Below are 19771 nucleotides of genomic sequence, written 5' to 3'. Positions count from 1 at the left end.
CATCTTATTTTACGTTTCTTCGATGGTTGTTTTGGATTAATCTTGTTATGGCAGCTATCCTTAGTGCTTTTGTGGCGATTCCGGAGGTATAGTAGCATACTAGTAACAAAATAACATTTAGTGAAATGTCTATGAATTTCATTAATATATTTTTTAATATTTATCCTGATATTGAATCTTTTTAAAAATTTTCATGGATTTAATCACTCGAAGCTGTTCAAGTTTAAATCCTTCAAAGTAATTTGAAGGATATTCTGGTTCCTTTAAAAATACTTATATCCTTTTAAATAACTATATATGAAAGAAACGTGAATTTTTACTAAATATTTTTAAATACAAATTTTCAATTGTTATGAAAAAAAGTAGTTGCTTAAATCTTGTCAGATGTCTTTCGCAACAGATGCTCACAGCAGATCCAGTCGCAGCTGGAGAACGAAAAATAATGCTCAGGGAAGAGCAAATAAAGTCGAAGCACTTGTTAACTCTATGGGAATTCGAGGGAATCTTAAAGTATTCTCCATTTTTCTACGGCTGGTACACAAATCAAGACTCTCAGAGTGGTTACAGATTACCTCTAGCCTATTTCGTCACCAATTTGGTTGTTTATATATACAGCTTCGTCGCTATATTACGCAAGTAAAATTATTTACCTACAAAGTATCAATTTTGATCATTTTTTAACAGTTTCAAATCACATAACGATATTCGTAGAATGGCAGAAAATTCACGATTGAGCAAACTTACGGAGAAGGAGGACGAATACATATTTTCCTGGAAATTATTCACAGGATGGGACTTCATGATTGGTAATCCCGAAACGGCACATAATCGGATGGCAAGCATCGTTCTTGGATTTAAAGAAGTTTTATTGGAAGAAGCTGAGAAAGAAAAGGATAAAAGAAAGTGAGATTATTAATATTTTATTATCATATAATATACCTTTATCATAAAATTCCCAATGATTTCGTTACACTTTTCTACGTTCGTTTTAACTTTTATTGATCTAGTTTTTCCCAACATATTAAATTTTTTTATATACTTATTTCTCGAATTTTATGGTTTATGAAATTATAGTTGGAGGATTATATCAATGAGGATTTTCGTAAACATGTCGGTAATCTTGTTACTGGGATTGTCAGCGTATGCCGTAGTAAAAGTGGTTGCACGAAGTTCAGAGGAACTCGAACAGAACAATTGGTGGCGTCAGAACGAAATTACGGTCGTAATGACTTTAATCACGTATTTGTTTCCCTTTCTTTTTGAAATATTGGGCCTGCTGGAGAAGTATCATCCCAGAAGACAGCTACGTTTACAGCTTGCACGGTGAGCATTTAAAAAATTTGTTCTTTAATACGTATACTTAAGAATTGTTACCAAATTTGAATTTGATGGAATCAATTCCTTACAGGATAATGGTTTTGAATTTGCTGAATCTTTATTCCTTAATTTTTGCATTGTTTGACAAGATCGATTCAATGGTAAGAGTATTGCACTACGTATAATTATGCTTGGTCAGTTGTGAGATTCAGAAGAATCTCAAAGTTTGTTTGGGATATTGATGTTGAAGAAACAAGATTTAAGGGGCCTTCAACCGACGATTAAAAACTGTACTTATAAGGCTATCGAATGCGATGAGAATATGAAGAAATCACAAAGATTGGTGACATTAGCATCTTTAAGTTTAATGTTGGCGAGCAATGTCACTGGGATGCACTATAATAATGATCTCCTTGAACCAAGTATGTTTTCATTATAATCAAAACTTTCTTATTTCTTTCCTGAAATTTATTTCTTACTTGAATTTATTTAATCGCTAGAAGTGATTCTACTTACTTCTTTACTATATGTTAATATGTTGACTGTCATGGTGGTCAGCGTACCATATAAAAAGTACGTGGCAATCAAAGTGTTAACTTTCGTGATGTTCATGACACTTAATGTTGATTAACAGTTTCTTTTACCGAATAATTCAGCAATGCCATCGCTTTCAATCATGCCCACAAGTTTCTATCTGAATCCGATACTTGACGAAAAAGCCTTGGAAGAATTGTACAATGTTGGAGACTATCCTTGGGATTACGAAGATTATGACGATATGAATGAGACTACATCTACTGCCAACAACAATGTAAGCGAAGAAGTGAATGTTACAACGCCAGTGCTCGAACAAAACGATACCTTCGATGAAATTACCATTTTTACTGCCTTTGAGAATCATACTGAAGCTTCTACGGATTTTAAAGACGAAACTGATAATACCTTTATCAGTGCAGTTTTCGTCAACGAATCCATAATTTATGACGAAATAACAGAAGGAAAAAGTAACGATACAACTACACATACCATTACAAGTTTCATTACCGAAGACTTCAATGAAACTTCTTCCAACCTGTACACAACGACGTTACCTGTGCAAGAGAATGACACATCTGATGAGTATTCAATAATTGAAACACTAAATGCAAGCACTGAATCGTCAATAATTACAACTATATTTACCACAGAATCTGACACAGAAATTACTGATAAAATGTTTACCATTGATAATTCCTCGACAACGTATGAAACTGTGATTCCTCTGTCAAATGAGGATTATGTTGTGAAATGTTTCGAACAGATTTGCACGACAACTACGCAAGATACAAGTATGAGAAAAATACAGTTTATATATCAGCTATATTTTAATTTTCTTGCTTCTGTTTTGTACCTTCTTCTTGTAGTTTCTTCGTCGAAAGTGTTAGATCTAAAAACTAGGAAGAAACTTCGTCGTTTATGCTGGGAAACTATGTTTGGACAAGAACTTGCTAAACTTACTGTAATGGACATGGTAAATCTATTTTTTACCATTTTAAATGGTCATTATTTATGTATATTTACATTTCTTTTTTTTTTTTTTATCATAGGTACTCATCATAGTATTTATACTTAGTATAGATTTTTTTCGCGCTGTTTTTGTACGATACATGAACAGGTGTTGGTGCTGGGATCTGGAAAAGCAATTTCCTCAGTATGGTGATTTTAAAATAGCTGAGAACATACTTCACTTGGTGAACAATCAAGGAATGATTTGGATGGGAATGTTCTTCAGTCCGGGGTTAACAGCATTAAACCTTTTGAAACTAGGAATTCTCATGTACTTAAGATCTTGGGCTGTTCTTACTTCTAACGTACCACATGAAATAATTTTTCGGGCTTCTAGGTAGCTGAAAAATTGTTCTTTTATCAGACAGAAGTTTAGAAGAGTTAAAAAAAGTCGGTTTGAGTTTTGCTGTTTTCATTCGTCTATATTTATTTAAAAACGCTATTTCCTTTTGCAGATCTAATAACTTTTACTTTGCCCTGTTGTTAACGATGTTATTTCTATGCGTTTTACCTGTTGGCTATGCTATAGTTTGGGTAGAACCATCATGGCATTGTGGACCATTTTCTGGTTATAAGAAAATTTACCATTTGGCAACGAAGCATCTAACCGATTCTCTTCCTGATCCAATTAAGAAGTAAATTTCTTCTTATTAGTGCTAGTAATATTTCTTAATCGATTACAGATGATTGTTTCTTTATATTTTATGCTTAATTTTATTTACCAACTTTTTGCAGATGTCTTGACTACATTGCTTCTCCTGGTATAATAATTCCATTGATTGTTTTGATGACACTTATTATTTATTATATGATATCACTTACTGGCTCGTTAAGGGAGGCTAATAATGATTTAAAGGTAATTATTGAAGTATAACATCCACGTGTAAAAGTTATATAGGATGCATTATTTATCTTATTAGTCATTGCAAAAACTTGATGATATATCTGTTACTCAGATACAATTGCGTCACGAGCGCACCGAGGAACGACGAAAATTATTCAAGATAGTGAAAAAAAGAGAGGAATCGACTGACGCATCGTTTTTGAAATGGAAAAAAATGTTACCAATTTTATCTAGGAGAACGACAAATACAAGAACCACCAAAGGTTAATAAAAGACTAGATTTGAAATAAAATAATTTTTACTAGAATTGTAATGAAATTCTAGGTGATCCAGAAGCTTTGGGAATAGAAAATCCATTAGACATGCAGATGGATGGAAGAAAATGTTCAACTTCAGAAGTTGTGGAGTTAACAGATATGGAACAGGAAATATCCCATGATCAAGCACAGCATACAATTTCTGAAACTAGTTTCAATGAAAAAGATCCAGTTAATACAAAGTAATTGTTGATTTCTAATCACAAAAAGTTATACTGACTTAAGTATTATTCCTACATAGAATAATTATATTACTTAAACATCCAGTGAATACTTAATAAAAATAACTATTAATAATCAACGACGTTATTAATCATTGAAATGTTACAAGTAGGTTGACAAAAGCTTTTTATGATTTTTGGGAATCACAATCCAGTGACTGCATCGTGATACCAGAGATTCGCATAAACGAAGTCGAGGGTAGATCAGCAAAATATTTCCGCTCAGTATCTACAAAAGGTCATAATGTAAATGAAATAAAATGAATAAAGGATTAAATAGCAAACAATTAAAATATAAATATATGAATCTTGTCAATGTTTTAATACTGAACTGATTTATTTTTCCATTTATATTAAGATTTAATGAAATGGTCGTTTTCCAATACACGCCTTGATGTAATTTACGGACTTGAATCTTTTTAAAATTAGTCTCTTAAAACACGGTACTGATGAGGTATAAAATCGTCGATGTTGAAGTAAAGAACTTAAAAGCGTTCCATTCATCCTTGTAATTTACTTGTACACTAATGAACACAGACACACAAAACATTCACTTGCTAATTACACCTAAAATACTGACGATCCACACGGAAATTAATCGAGTGTGGAATGACCCGTTATAATTATTCCAGCATTTTTAGTATCTTCAGAGAAATTGACCGTTCTAACATCTCACGTACTTTACTCTTATAAATACGTCTCTGAAGAATCATATTTCCTTTTAATTGAAATGATATGTACGCAAGTTCATATTTCATTCTTCAATTCTATAATAGAAATTTTTGTTAGTCCAAAAATTATTATTTATAAGATCCTTTTATATGATTGACGAATTATTAAGAAATTTAGTAAACGTTAAAAATAGCGTTACATTATTCCACATATCGTTAAATGCAATTACATTTGACGTTTTTAAAAACTTACAAATTCTCACTTAGTTAGCTGTACAGTACGCTTCATTTATGGTATAATAAATATTAACAACATGTTAAGAAAATTGTTAAATGATCAGTAAATTCAATTAAACGATTCTTATTAAATTTGTCTTGATCTCTAATTATTAAATACCACTGTTTCTTATAAATTACAAGAATCCTTTTATAAAAGCTTACAAGTGTGATCCGCACAAAAACCACTTGCAGGTCTACTCTCACATTCGAGACTAGTTCACACGTAGCAATCTAGTTCACACTAGTTCATACGTATAAATAAACACAAGTGTATCATTACTAATTCGTCGTCGCAGTTTAAAATGCATAGAAAAGTTATCTAACGAATTGTTCAAATAAAACCATTCTTAGCGTCAGGTGTATACCATATACTGCCTATATAGTATACTACCTATTATCATGTGTAAAGTTTCTCGTCGTTTGTTTCAAAACTTCCTTAAAACACTCCATCACCGATCGTTAATGAGGAATAACGATGATAGGAGGTATCTTCGTCAGCATCGCAGAAAACTTGTCATCGTTCGTTCAAGTTTGGATTGTATATTGGTCTGCTACTCAAAAAGTTGTTTCCACTGATCGGACTGGTCCTGACTTGCATGTATTTTGGCCTTTTGTGTCTGGTACTCCAATGCAGGTAGGTATACCAGCCAGCTACTAAGGTTCCCAAGGCGTTGCAAGTTGAGGAAAAGATTAGAAGAACTGTTAAAATACTCTCAACATCGGGACAGTTCAGATCCATGTATCTAACTGCCGTTTCGGTGGAGTTCGACGCATTTTCGCGTGGCCTGCAGACACAGGTAGCGTTTAGCACACGCGCCGGGTTGCATTCCAGACCCATTAAGCGCGCCAAGTGTATAGCAGAAAATACGCAGGCGATGGAACAGGTCACTGTCGCTAAAATTGCTAATAACACACTGGTTACCTATCGAAAAGAAACAAAACAAGAAAATCTGACGTTAGTATAAATATATAGATTTTAGAAATTACTTTTATATTTAAGATATATGATTTATAAATTACTTAGAGATAATAATCATGACGTAAAAGGAATAAAAAATAAAATTTTCAATTCTGTATAAAATCAACATATTTACGTTCTATAATAATATATTCTAATATTTTTTATCATTTTATTTTATCTAGAGATAGAAATTTTTTAATAAAATATTTTTATCTGCTAAAATGCTAAATAATCACCTTGGTCGATGTGAGACAGAAGCCAGGGCTCATACCCGGGTATTCCTTTTTGAAACAGCAAAGCAAGCAAATACCGAAGCTACCCGAGAGTAATAACTGCAAATAAAAGGAAAAAAGAGGGAGTAGTGATTCGCTAGCTAGTTTTCCAAGAAGATTCTGACAGAGTGCCATTGCTGCAATACATACCGGCATTCCACTCCAGTAGGGATTATCCGCAACCGGCAGGTGAGGTGCCCAAAGTAATAACCATAATGATAATGAAGTGATTGCAACACCGAAAATCGTTTGTAACGCTGCTAAACACCGTCCTAATCGCCAATGGTAAACTAACGGCGGTAGGAACTTCTGTGGTCCTGGTAAAAGAAACATTTTAAACCATTTTATTCAATATTTTTACTAAGTATATTCTTTTTTAAATAAATTTTTGCAAATTCCTTGAAGTAGTAAAAATAATAAAAAATTATTTGAATAATATTCAAGATATCATATTTATTGAAAGAATCAAATATAATTATAAGGACTTACTAATTTAATGCACTTGGTAAAATTAAATTAGATAATTAAAAATAAAATTTCATTTTTAAATGAAGCTTTCAATCTATATTTTAACATCTTATTTAATCAAATGTTAAAAGTCAATACCATTCAATTACTTATCAACTTACATAATATATTCCACCATAATAACTCTACCAAACATACATATCCGTAATATAACATACCTAACCTAACCTACTCAATATATAAGAAATGCATTGATGTCATTCTTCTATTTATTACACTATAAGGATTAAATTATACATAATCTAATAAAACCATTAATAGCAAAAAATAAGGATATAAATATGAAAATGAACCTTTATCGATAAAAAGTACACGAACTTTAATGTGAACAGTAACCTACATATGTAAGGAAAAGATTTCCTTCATGCCTGTCATGCTTCTTTTTACAAAGCGTCACGTACAATGTTATCTTTCAATGTTTTTCTCGCGGTTGACGACACACATTTTCCCACAGCGATCAACGGTCGATACAACGACAGATTCTGAGAAACGAATGTAGGGCCGAAAGAAAGGAGAGTTTCCGAACGAAACGACCTCGCTGTCCCTCCTTACAAGGTATCTTAACCGGACGATCGAACGTACCGTCCTTGCCCATGTCGAACTCAGCCAGGAAACTCGCCCACTAGGATTGTTTGAGATTCGCAACGGGAATTCGAAACGAAAGAAAAAAAGTAACGTTAACGTTCGCCCACCGTCATGCTGACTTGTGACAATATTGACATAGATTACTCGTGATTCTATTTGTGATTCTGCAAAATCATTCATACATAATCATTCACATATCCATTTTTATTATGTATTAACTGTGATATATTTGTTGAATGATTGAAAATTATAACCTAATAAAATAGCATATAAAATGTTATCATAAAAAAGGAACAAGAAATTGAATTATTTAGTATTTTTGTTCAGTTCTGTTTCTTTGGGCTATTCCGAATGCTTTGTGTACAATGCTATACTGACCTGGGAGAATTCCTAGAAGGATGTTAGAAAAGCTTGGGTCGGAAAAGTGGGGGAAATAATCCTCGGAAATAATTCTCTGTGGTTTAAGACCGCACACTAAGCTGAAGTTCCTACATCCAGGAAAGAAACTATCACGATGGTCTACGCGCAAAGAATAATAAACTCATCTTAAATCTTTCACTGATCAATGGTTAATAACATAGCAACCCTATAATATCAACAGTAAATTTTATCATATAATAATCATGAAATCAGCGAAGCTTTTGACGAAGGAACCAAGGTGTCGCTCCGAATCACGTGATATTTACATGAATCGTAAAAGTAACCAAGAAACGAAATATTGTTTCGAGCAATTTTACTAAACTTTGTGGTGTTGTGAGCAGTAGAATTTGATATTATAATGATTATGCAAGTATAGAGAAGGTAAAAATTACGTTTCATATAATGCCTCCTAAGAATGGAAATTCTTTCACTCTCTTATAGGATATTAGTTGACATCCGAGGAATATTAATGAAGGTCGAGGGCCGTCTACCGATGAATAACGCACATGGCAAAAAGAGAATATACGTATGAAGTTTATGAGAGGGCAGAAAGCGACACTACGTTCTCATTCGTCGTACTACAATCGATACGGGGTCTGTTTTGTACGAGACTTGCATACAAAACGAATTCTAACCGTATCAGACGTATGCATAGATAAGAATAGGAGAAGAGAGAAATTGTTTCCTTTTGAGACTCGACTTCAGTCAGATATAAATATAGATGTACATACATGTTTCTTAACATAAATGTTTGTTATACTCAAGATATGTAATGGGAACGTCAAAGACATATAGCTATAATCCGCTTTTTAATACAGAACATTGAAATGAAGTTTTAAATTAATGTAAATGTATAAGTATTTATTTTAATAAAATTTAAGTAACACAGGACCTTCAACAATATTATAATTCTTGTTTAAATGGCATGGAATGAAATGGAAATATTTGACGCATTATTTTTTAAATATTTTGAAAAAGCAACGTATACCGGATGCAGAAGTGCTATCGCTTTTTTATTCGTGAAACGATTCACACGATGCAAGAATGCGGGGCTTGAATATATGTCGGTGCCATTGTGGACTGGCTTTATATAGTATTTGTACATATGTGTGTTTGTATGTGCATCGTGCTTATTATAAAAGAAGGGAAACTATGAAAGCCAGAGCACTGTCTGTAGGGGTTGGAAAAAAAAACGTACTTATTTTTAAAACAAAAAGCTACTTACAAAAATACTTACATAAATTGTTTCAAATTTTAGTTAAAAAATAAAAATAATTTTATACAATCTTGCAAACATTAAATCGAAATAATTATATCTGCATCTACGACTTTGAAGTGAGACATCTATGGGAAGACCAAGTACTACATGTGTTAACATAATATCGAACACACATAACGGTAATCGGTAAAGATTTTCGTATTACATTTATCGAAATAAATCTCGAAGAATTTGTTGTAAATTCGCTTAAATACATAACCTGAGTGTGGAAACATACTGGGTGGTACGTTTTCATTATCCGGTGACCTCGATACATGAATAATGATAGAGTGTTCGACTTGCGTAAGAAGAAACATGGTAATTGTGTAACTGCATTGTAGAGAACTACTATCGCCTACGATACTTCCGATCTACTGAAAATCTTTAAACACCTCAGATGTCACTGTCTTCGATTGTGTACATTTAAACTTCTTAATAATTACAGAGTTATTATTATGAATTACAGAGAATTACAAATTACAGTGATTCCAAAATTAAAAATTAGAAATATGTAATATATAAAGTTGTTTAAGTCTATTCATAATATATGATATTAATTTCTAAATACATACATGCATTTTTTTCCAGAATTATATACAATAGGTGAGGTTACATTACAATTACAAAGTACGAAGTGGGAAATAAAAACAACGTATTGTTTAATTAACAACGTGCATGTATTAATATGCAGAAATTCAACTAGTGAAAAATATATTTCGATAGTCCAGAATATTATCATCAGTAGCATGTAAGTTAACATTTCGATACGTATGTTTTGATAACTAACCTTACACCGTCGAGTCTCGTGACTCATTTGACGTCTTATCGTTACAACCAAACTTATAAAGGAGCACGATAAAAGCAGCATTATTCATCTCTATTAATATTAATTTTACTCTGTTAAATTAATATTCCATTACAAGTAAAAAATATCAGGAACGAATTTTTTTCATTAAAATTTTTGCATTTTTTCTTGCTGACATTTTTATTTATTTGGATAGATAAATTTGTCACTGTAATACAATTTCACTCTCTTAATGAGTTTTTTTTCCTGGAATTGTTTTATTTTTTTCCAAATTTAATTTAGTCTTTAATTTCTTATTTTTTTTTTTTTTTTATTAAGTATTGCTTTATTTTCAGGTGATGTTAAATGCAACATTGTTGCCAACCTATACAAAAATGTTGTCTACCCTATATAAAATAGAATGTTCCTGTGGCTTACGCATTTTTTTCAACGCAAAACGAGAAATTCTTCGCGAAACTGACATAACATTGCAACCTTATTCCTTTTGAAAGCGAATATCACATGACTTAAATTACATAAAGCTGTGACTGGAATTGGCTAATTGAAATTAAGCAAGAATCATAATACCAGGGAAATCTTTCATGGAATTTTTGCGAACTCGTGTTATAGAAGCATGAATATAACATGAATTGATTACATAAAAACTCAATAATATAATTACAAGTAAAGGTAAAACGGAGTACGCGATTAAAATTATATCCAAAGTTCATATACAGTAACCCATGATCGAATGCACTTTAAAAAAGATCACATGATACATTTCCGGTTTGTTACTTCCGCTATTCACAGCGAAGCATGTGTAGCTACTTTAAAGCGGCCACCGTAGCCAGCGGACCAAGAAGTTTTAACCTCTTCGTTCTACCTGCCTCTAACGTAATAATTTTTATAAAATAATGACGAAATTTTATACAAGGCAAAAACGTAAAAATATATAAAGTTTCGCTGGTTAATATTGACACGCTAATTTGTATATTACATTTTAGGACATTCGAACATCTTTACTACAAATGAAAGGAGGAGTCATCAAATTCATACCTTCCAACAGTGTGAAGTTTTCAATCATAATTTTTATAATTGTCTTGGCAGCAACCTTGATACCAGTAGTTTATCGTAACTACATTGCCATAAATACAGAACGAAATTGCAACAGTCACGCAAATAACGCCATCGTCACGAAAAAGTTCTCGAGACAAATGTACCTGTTCTGGGCCAATCTGCTTTCCGATAATTAACTGGATATATACCTGTTATGGTTGCACCTGCAATCTGTTCTCTAACAGACATCGATGATAAACTAATATGTAAGACCTCGAGAGCGAATCTTCCAAGATACTGCACACTATATTATATTGAATTCGAGAAAAATGAACCAGTGAAGAAAACTAAACGCAATCAGACACGAGTATAGACGTAATCGAACTTAGGAGAAGTATTTCAAAAGATTTGCGGAATTTAAATTTAAAATTCGTTAGCACGAAATTTCGTAAGAAAGAAAATCTGGAGGCAATGCATTAGTCGTGATATAAATTATTAATCGTCCACAACAACATTGTCCTTTCCCCCTGTTCGAAAGAATGTTTATTGCAGCGTGAAAGGCCGCTTGGTGACATTCGAGCCTTGTTCACGTGTATTATACCCGTTCCGATCTCTGATTTTGTTAATCATCAAGCGTTGCATCCATGTTATTCAACATGAAAGCAAAAATCGCAAAGTCATTTCGTTATCAAATATAGGATTGTTTCCTGAAGTATTTTTATTATAGAAATACCTATAAGAAGTAACTGGAATGATCAGTGCAACTTTTCGACCAACAAGTTTTATAAGTTATGATATTTCGCTTGTTATTAATATGGTAATCACATACGGATTCCAAGAACCTGTTATTAAACAGAACCTTTAGCGAACTATTTTGAAGCGCCTAATCTGGTTCTAATACCCTCAATAAACGTTTCTAAAAATCCAACATGAGATATCCTGGAATTCGATAGACAGGAACTCGAATATATCCAAGATTCAAACCTTTTGTGAAATCAGTCAGCAGAGACGGTACAATGACCTACTAATATATCGAATAATATGAATCATAAGGTGTGGAGCAAACTGATAAGATGTAAGCTTTATAACTATTTTTTGAACAAATAGATTAAAGATGAACATTGCTAAACGTATTTCGCTGCACGTGTTAAGATTTGTTATCTTTTTGTCTAAAAAATAATAGATATAGAAATTGATGAATATTAATTAAGTTCAAACTGTTCTCTAGTTTTCTTCGCATATTTAATTGTTATATGTGTAGCGTAACAAGTTGAAAATAAAATAGAGAAAATAAAAAGAAACAATATTGTGCCAAAAAGAACAAGAGATACGGTATTCGATCCAAAAGTGTGCAGGAAATGAGAGGAATTTTGAAGATTTTTTTAAACCAAATAACAGTATCTTTATCTTTCAGTGATGACAAATAAAATATCATGTAGTTTTTAAATAATTTAAAAATATTTTATATAAAATACAATCTTTTTCATTATCAACTCACATTTTTGTTATAAAAATTAACAGTAAATGAGACTAAATTATTGTGTATTTCTATAGGAGACGAGCAAATTAATTTTCTGAAAAATGTTTGGAATAACGGAGATACTTAATAACAAGTCAAGATTTATGAAGCAGGTAAGGAAAGTAGTTGAGTACTCACGATGACCACTGCGGTGTAGTACGATCATCCTGCTGTGCCTGAGGGAATTTCTTGTGGGCGTGTGGCGGCCAGCAATTTGAGCGGCTGCCAGATTAACGGGAACCGTAGTTGACAAACAATTGGCCATTGATGGGGCGCGACCCAGCTCCTTCTCTTTCTCCAGTCGATAGACTTTCCTGATGTTCCCTGTCGAGACTGCACCTGCGACAGAACATTGGAGTAGTTACAAAGAGTCAGTAATAAATGAACTTCTTAAACGAAATGACATGTAATAAAGTTATATTCAATAAAATGTACAAAAACTTCTTATTCCAGGTAAACAAAAATTACAATCACGACTTGAAATATGATTTTAGGTAACGACTGATTAAGTTCCTCTAATTTCAATTTCTTTAAAATCAGAGACTTTAAAGATAGATTTGATTGTAGTAATTGTTTTATTTTAATTGTATATATTACTGAAATGTTACGGCTAGAAAGCGCACAAATTTTCTGCGCTGCTTTGTTTTACTACGATGTTGACTGATGCACGAACAAAATGAAATTCGAGAAAGTTTGCTCGAATAACCAACACTAGCAAAGTGTCGACCGAATTTCACTCACAACCGTTCTATTTGCAGTCGAATAACTTTCCTAGGATAGTACGATGGCACATCCAATTTTATCTGACATTACCATTGGCGCCAGTTGTCTTAACTAATAGTGCAAGAGAAGAAAACAATTCTTAATTGAATTTTCATTTTATAATATTTATTTTATTTTTTTCTGAGATTCTGTATACTTTGTTCTATGAATTTTACATGAATTAGTAATTAATAATTGTTCTCATTGGAAATTAATTAATTGAGAAAATAAAACATGGGAAGTTTATTGAACTTACCCGTGACCTTGGTGTTCTGGATCTTCGACACGTTACCAGCACTGACTGCACTACTCACTCGATTGTTGTTATTGTTGTTATTGGCCGTGGCCATCGACGAGCTGATACTGTTGTCACGAACTTGATTCAAATTGTCGGCACTCAGGGCGGAAGTCACGCAAGGTGTCACCATTGGCATGTCCTGAAGAAAGAAAGAAAAACGTAAAGATTACCTTAAATGGATAACATTTCAGTTCAGAAAAATCTAATAACAATATACTTTTAACTAGAACATTTCATTAAATGTATGGAATTACATTAGAAATCATTGATTTCAATATTTAGCTACGTAATATGTATATTATTTGCAAGCTATAAAATCAAAATAAAATTATACCTATTTTTGGTTAAATTATCGGTAAATAGTTCAATGCAATTGGATTAATTGAGCGCACTGGATCGATACATGATCTACAATTACGCATTATCTCACAGTAACATTATTCGCACAGTATTATTAATTTGAAGAAGCTAAAATTATTAATTGCTATTTAATTTTTAACCATTGATAAAAGGACACAAACTTAACACGAACAACTGTACATTAAAACTGTATAAATTTGAATATCCTTTAATTAAACGTACCTGATGTATTTATATTATTATTCTTGTATATATGATAGATCTCCAACACTGACTTTATGTCAAGATACGAACGTAAACAATGACACGTGGCACAGCATGAAAGCTTACCTTAAAATTATCGTAAAAGCTAACAGGACGGCTCTTTGGCGCGTACTGAATCTCCTCGTCGGGCTGCATTATGCTACCACCGTATGTCGTCGGATCTAAGGGCTGCGCGCGCACCTCCCCAGGCATCCTGCGCTTTTTCCTTTTTTTCTTACTTCCGGCGACTGTGGAATTACGCCGAAACGTGAACAAATCTTTTTCTAGACTTTACCAAGAATGCCTTTGCTTTTTTAAGTCAAATAAAACGATATATATTTCCTAACCAATTAGATACCAGAGCATCACTAAGAATCACAATTTAAAATTAAAATAAGAATTACTTTCACTAAAAAAGTATAAAAATGTTGAAATTCAAACGAAATAGGTTAATATATGTACCTGAACATTCTTGTCAGCTCATATCAAGATTTTTCCTCGCAAGGAGTATAGCAACTACACGCTTTTGATTTTCGACCTCCCAGATACACACCTGTGTCTGCACAATCGTCGTATGAATAGAAATAGTTAATGTACAGACGAATGGATCGAAGGGAAATTTCTGTTCCTCGATAAGTCATAAGTTACGTGTCGAATTCCTGTCTAACTCCAAGCGAAGGAAAACAGCCAGGGAATTGCCACGATCAACTTTCTTCGATTACTCTGATGGTCTGTGCACGTGACCAGTCACGTGCACTCGCTATTCACCCCGTAAACGTCTAAAAAATAGAAAGAAATCGTTAACTTGGAAAAATATAAGCATCACTTTTCGATTGAATCGATTTATAACAATTACTTGAGAAAAGCATTGGATACTATAATATATTTAAGTATTAATGTTTTGCTTACTTCAAACATCATTGAAAGTGCACGAAACAAGCGGGATTTCAAAAAGTAGTGAACTTGTCTTATGAAATGAATTCGATTATATCGTTTGTACAGTAGCGTAACTAGTTACATATAAGTCCCTGATTAATTTTTGCTAATATTGGTATGACATTTTATTTGTTAACAATTTTTAACAATTTATATCGTATGTTAGTATCAATGAACCCGAGGTCAACAGAATCAGGTAACCTTTGTAGTATTATGAATCACAAGAAATTACAACATAATGAAACGTCACACCTCGCTGCGCGGGAAATGTTTCCTCAGGAGGAACGGAATAGTCCCCTTAAAGGCATTTAAAAAAAAAAAGGTTACCCTTTCCCGTGGGAACTATGAATATTGTTCATCATCGTTGATTTGATCTCCGTAGAATAAAGAGCTCGATCAATTAAATATCCATTTCGTGGATCGACTGCCTTCCAATCTAATCGTAAGTTGCAAATCTAGATACAAAATTCGTTGTTGCGAAATTGCGTTTATTAGGAGAATTTCAAGTAAATATACCTCAAATACAGGAAATTATGCAGAACTTTAATGTAGACTCTTGTAAGATCCTTTTAGAAAGTATTGTCATTACATTCCTTCTTTAATAGAAAATAAATGACTGAGTATAAAAATGAAAAAGTTAAGATTCTATTACATCGAATTAATATATCGGTTAATACGTAAACTTCTTTATCAACAAAATATGCAGATAAACTTTGTCATGAGTTTCTATGAACTTTCATATACTTTACTTCTTCTTTTAATAAAGCTGAATTTGTTCAACACATTTTTTATAAAAAGGAATTATTTCCTAAAAACATAATAATAATTAAATATGATACATATGATAAATATAATAATAATTAAATATGTCAAATGATACTTTGGTATCTATGATGATGAATTACAGTACTAAATTTTTCGTTAATCATCGAAGTACAACTGTCATTTGACTTTTCCATTATTTTCTATTCGACTACTGTGAGCGCGGCTTTACTTTCACGATACCAGATCCGAAGTTAATACCGACTGGTGTTGCGCAACATGGTACGCAACGCAATGAAACCGTGGCGCGTTGGGGGTCTGTACAATGATGTGACCTACCTATGCCCGGGCCGGTGTTCGGGTTACGGCTGGAAATAAGTCATTTTTCCATTAAGCCCCTTTATGCGGCGCTCACAGTCACGTCACCGTGACCGAGAGTTTACTGAACTCTAGGAGATTCGCAAACGCCTAGGAAATCGCATGATTATTACGTTTAATTTCTTATTTCTGACCCAATAAAATCATTTGTAAACGCATACGTAAATTTGCATGTGCCGACATCTAAGAGTATTTTACGTTTCATTACTTTAAGTGAATATTCTAAAGAAAACTATATTCGATTTATATTATGTTCCAGAAATATACGAAACGATTAATTCTGTTCTTTTTTTCTGCATACCTCGAGGAAAGGAGTTATAAAAATTTGTATGCAAAACACGTAGCGATTAGCTAACCTCAAATTAAAGAGTTCATAATGAGGCTAGATTCGAGCGGTTAGTATCGTTTATTTTTAGTTGTTTCCTGCATTCTATCTCGTTGGGTCTTTTTAATACACCGTATAATCATAGAATTCTTATATTTTTGTCGATCTTTTTGTAAAAGTGACGTGCTCGATCATTCATGTGCTTAATTATAGGAAACCAAATAAACCCATCACGTTCTATTTGTGTGTTACGCGGTACTATGAATATGTTCTTGCCAAAATGTTGTGTTGGCAACTATAAGGAGGATAGGAAATTCATAAAATTACATAACTCTATGCCAAGGGAACATAACCTTATTCTTTATGTATGTATGCAGAACCTGTTAAGTAGAAATCTAAACATGCTATGTTTAATTAAATTATTTACCAAAATCGTATACATAGGTGATTTAAGTTATTTTCCAAATACATAACAGTTACATATTTCGTAAAATATATCTAAGTTATTAATATTTGCATCGTTACTAATTACAGTATATTAGGGAATATTTTTATTTGTCATTTTATAGTCATATTCTATATCATAACAAGTATTCCGTGTCTGCTTGCACGAAATCAACAAAAAGTATGTATGATCGACTCAGCGAAAAATAACTGAAAAATTTTGAATCGCAATTATGCGTGATGTTACATTAAACAAGTAGGGCAACTTGATCTCTACACTATAATTATATTAACATGCACGACGGGTTGATTATGTTACAGTAAATAGGTGAACTGTTTTATCATCTTGTCTGAAATATGTCATAAAAATGATGTAAACTTTTTAACGAAATATACTGCATGATTTTTAGGAATATATGCATATTTATACATACATAATGAATGAATTAATTCAAAAAGTCTATGTCGTAGTTAAGAATGCATTAATGAATATACTGTCGTATAAGATCCCGCAAATCTGATTTAGCAATTGCATTCATTAAAATGCAATCGGCTATGTCCGTAATATCATAATGTAGAATGTATTATGATTGCCATAGCCAATAAATGGAATAGTACCCAAATCTGTATTATTCATGTTCAATGGTAAAAACAACTATGTGATAAATTATCTTTACTTATTATTAAATAATAAATTATAGATGTGTTAGGAATGTCAATTTTTTAATAATGAACAAATATTTTAAGGTGACTGGTCGCCAATGTAGGAAAGACTTTGACGTTTGCAAATAATCTAATGCATTGCAGACAGTGAAGCAGCAATTTTCTATGTTTCGCGCGAGAAACATTCAGCACGTGTGACCTACAGTTGTTTCAATTAAATTCTCCAGTTACAAACTGTTCCAGGGAGTTTATGAACGTGCGACTCTTATTGAGACTTGAAGGTACGATATCATATCGCTTTATACGCTATTGTTCAACGTTTTTAATTCGAAGTGAGCTTTACAAGAGGCAACATCACCGGAAGGATCCCGTCTTCGAGCCTTTGATCACGCACAATGTGGGATGAAAAGCATATTTCATACCTTTGCTCCGAGTTAACCATTCGAACGATTCTGGACAGACGTTTGAATGTTATTCTTTACGTATCTGTACCCGTTTTTGCCTCGAAGAATAATAATAGTCAATAGTAAAAACTTTATATTCATCATTAAAATTCTGTAATGTGTTTACTAAAAGGAGATAAATATTAGTAAAAAAAGAAAATGACGCCAGTCTTTTGTGTGAAGCAGCAATGAAATGAAATTTCTGTTTGAAGATACAGTATGTTTCCAAATGAAGATCTTCATTTTTACATATCTATTGCGCCTGTGTTATCACATAAAATAAACGTTTTTTTTTCATTTATGGTACCGTGCAGCTGACTTAATATTCACGCGCAAACATTTGCGCCGTTTTATTCCAATAAATTCTTTGTAATATAAGTATGTTTGATACCAGTCTATCCGTTTTACGGAATTAACGGATATCGTCGGACGAGAGTGAAACGAGAGAGAAATTGCTAGTATAAATACCTAGGACTCTGGAGAGTCGTAAATGTCCTCCACCGGTTTTCTTCTCAGACCATGAGTATGGATCCTTCAGAGATTTATTACGCGATTCATGCGATTACCCGACTGGTCAGATTTAAATACAATTGGAATTTACTGAACTCGAGATTACACAATTACGGAAACACGGATTAACTGCTTACTGTTCTTCTTCACCATTAACTAATTTTTATAAAAAGAATCATGAAAACTATAAAATTTAAAAAATAAATAATTAAAATGACGGATGATAAAATTTCTTTTATTATTAATTTCAATTATAGGTCTATCGAATCTTTTTTGCAGAAGAGGATGGTTTGTAAATCTAATGGAAAAGCAATTGTGTCAAAGATAAAGAGGTCTTTAATTTAAAGACTATGGAGCACGTGGATGAAGAACACTTGTTGAATCGAACGTGACAAAAACTGATTAAAATTATATTTTAACACGACAATATTGCTTTTTATGGAATTAACAACACGTTACTTGAAATAACTTATTTATTTACATTGGAAAGTCACACAACACAACGTTCTTCGGTTGGTGTCGCAGTGACAACTGAAGTCTCCGGTTTCGCGCGTCTCGACGAAGCTCCCGAGACCCCACCAAAGTCGAGACACACCAGGTATCAGCGGGCCTCAAACCAAACGAATCACGAAGCAGGTGACGACCATTTGGCGAGAAATGCTTCCACCAACAAAACATTCCACGTATCATGCGGTTTAATCGGTATAAACACTGCTTACGAGATTTGCATGGAAAATAACAAGCGATCTAATTGTTACTTGTTATTTATAGTGCAACTGTTTTAAAATGATTCCGTTATCGTGAATTTGTCAGATTGAAGCTTGAAAATAATTTAAAAATCACATTAAAATTATAATATTTTAATATTTTTTACGATTTTTAGATTTTTAGAAATTTTTAAACCTTTTTAGAATATTTTGGTATATAATATATTTTAATTCAATACTACACAAATATATATTTCTAATATTTCTAATATAACCTATATTTATAACACGTAGCAATATATTTTTAGTTTATGAAATTTTGAGTTTTTTCCATAGCATTATTTCTTATTATGTCAGATAAAA

At 32.5% G+C, this 19771-nt stretch overlaps 3 protein-coding genes across 4 annotated transcripts in view; 2 read left to right on the top strand and 1 right to left on the bottom strand.

The window, feature by feature from the left end:
- The window catches only part of LOC108553828 (transmembrane channel-like protein 3), a 6624-nt gene extending 2101 nt beyond the window's left edge, over positions 1 to 4523 (top strand). The window contains exons 6-19 of the mRNA XM_017908870.1: positions 1 to 86; positions 401 to 636; positions 712 to 903; positions 1075 to 1323; positions 1409 to 1478; positions 1568 to 1739; positions 1974 to 2645; positions 2721 to 2827; positions 2904 to 3199; positions 3318 to 3497; positions 3598 to 3718; positions 3819 to 3969; positions 4031 to 4205; positions 4358 to 4523. The exon at positions 1 to 86 is cut by the window's left edge and continues 11 nt beyond it. Of these exons, the coding sequence (XP_017764359.1) occupies positions 1 to 86; positions 401 to 636; positions 712 to 903; positions 1075 to 1323; positions 1409 to 1478; positions 1568 to 1739; positions 1974 to 2645; positions 2721 to 2827; positions 2904 to 3199; positions 3318 to 3497; positions 3598 to 3718; positions 3819 to 3969; positions 4031 to 4205; positions 4358 to 4508 (2858 nt within the window). The 3' untranslated portion in view covers positions 4509 to 4523. The remainder of the gene's footprint in view (positions 87 to 400; positions 637 to 711; positions 904 to 1074; positions 1324 to 1408; positions 1479 to 1567; positions 1740 to 1973; positions 2646 to 2720; positions 2828 to 2903; positions 3200 to 3317; positions 3498 to 3597; positions 3719 to 3818; positions 3970 to 4030; positions 4206 to 4357) is intronic.
- Positions 4524 to 5355: 832 nt separating this feature from the next.
- On the bottom strand, positions 5356 to 19241 carry LOC108553853 (sarcospan). 2 transcript variants are annotated; one of them, XM_017908902.1, is made up of 9 exons: positions 19183 to 19241; positions 18660 to 18857; positions 14703 to 15019; positions 14328 to 14488; positions 13596 to 13776; positions 12716 to 12916; positions 6578 to 6744; positions 6392 to 6487; positions 5356 to 6116 (listed from the first exon to the last, which is right to left on the bottom strand). In XM_017908902.1, exons 4-9 carry the CDS (start codon positions 14451 to 14453, stop codon positions 5709 to 5711), a joined length of 1179 nt encoding a protein of 392 aa, XP_017764391.1. In that variant the 5' UTR covers positions 14454 to 14488; positions 14703 to 15019; positions 18660 to 18857; positions 19183 to 19241; the 3' UTR covers positions 5356 to 5708. The 2 variants fall into 2 exon arrangements, with proteins under 2 accessions (XP_017764391.1, XP_017764392.1); XM_017908903.1 differs by lacking the exons at positions 14328 to 14488; positions 14703 to 15019; positions 18660 to 18857; positions 19183 to 19241 and adding an exon at positions 14220 to 14295.
- LOC108553854 (uncharacterized) lies at positions 10559 to 11662 on the top strand. The gene is made up of 2 exons (XM_017908904.1): positions 10559 to 10896; positions 11007 to 11662. The coding sequence occupies exons 1-2, from the start codon at positions 10819 to 10821 to the stop codon at positions 11253 to 11255; spliced, it is 327 nt and encodes a 108-aa protein (XP_017764393.1). The 5' UTR covers positions 10559 to 10818; the 3' UTR covers positions 11256 to 11662.
- Positions 19242 to 19771: the final 530 nt, after the last annotated feature.

This window comes from Eufriesea mexicana, unplaced genomic scaffold (genome assembly GCF_001483705.2).
Source record: "Eufriesea mexicana isolate 0111107269 unplaced genomic scaffold, ASM148370v2 scaffold13818, whole genome shotgun sequence".
Lineage (NCBI taxonomy): Eukaryota > Metazoa > Arthropoda > Insecta > Hymenoptera > Apidae > Eufriesea > Eufriesea mexicana.
The sequence above is the reverse complement of the archived record's forward strand: the minus strand, read 5'-3'. Positions and strand labels throughout refer to the sequence as shown.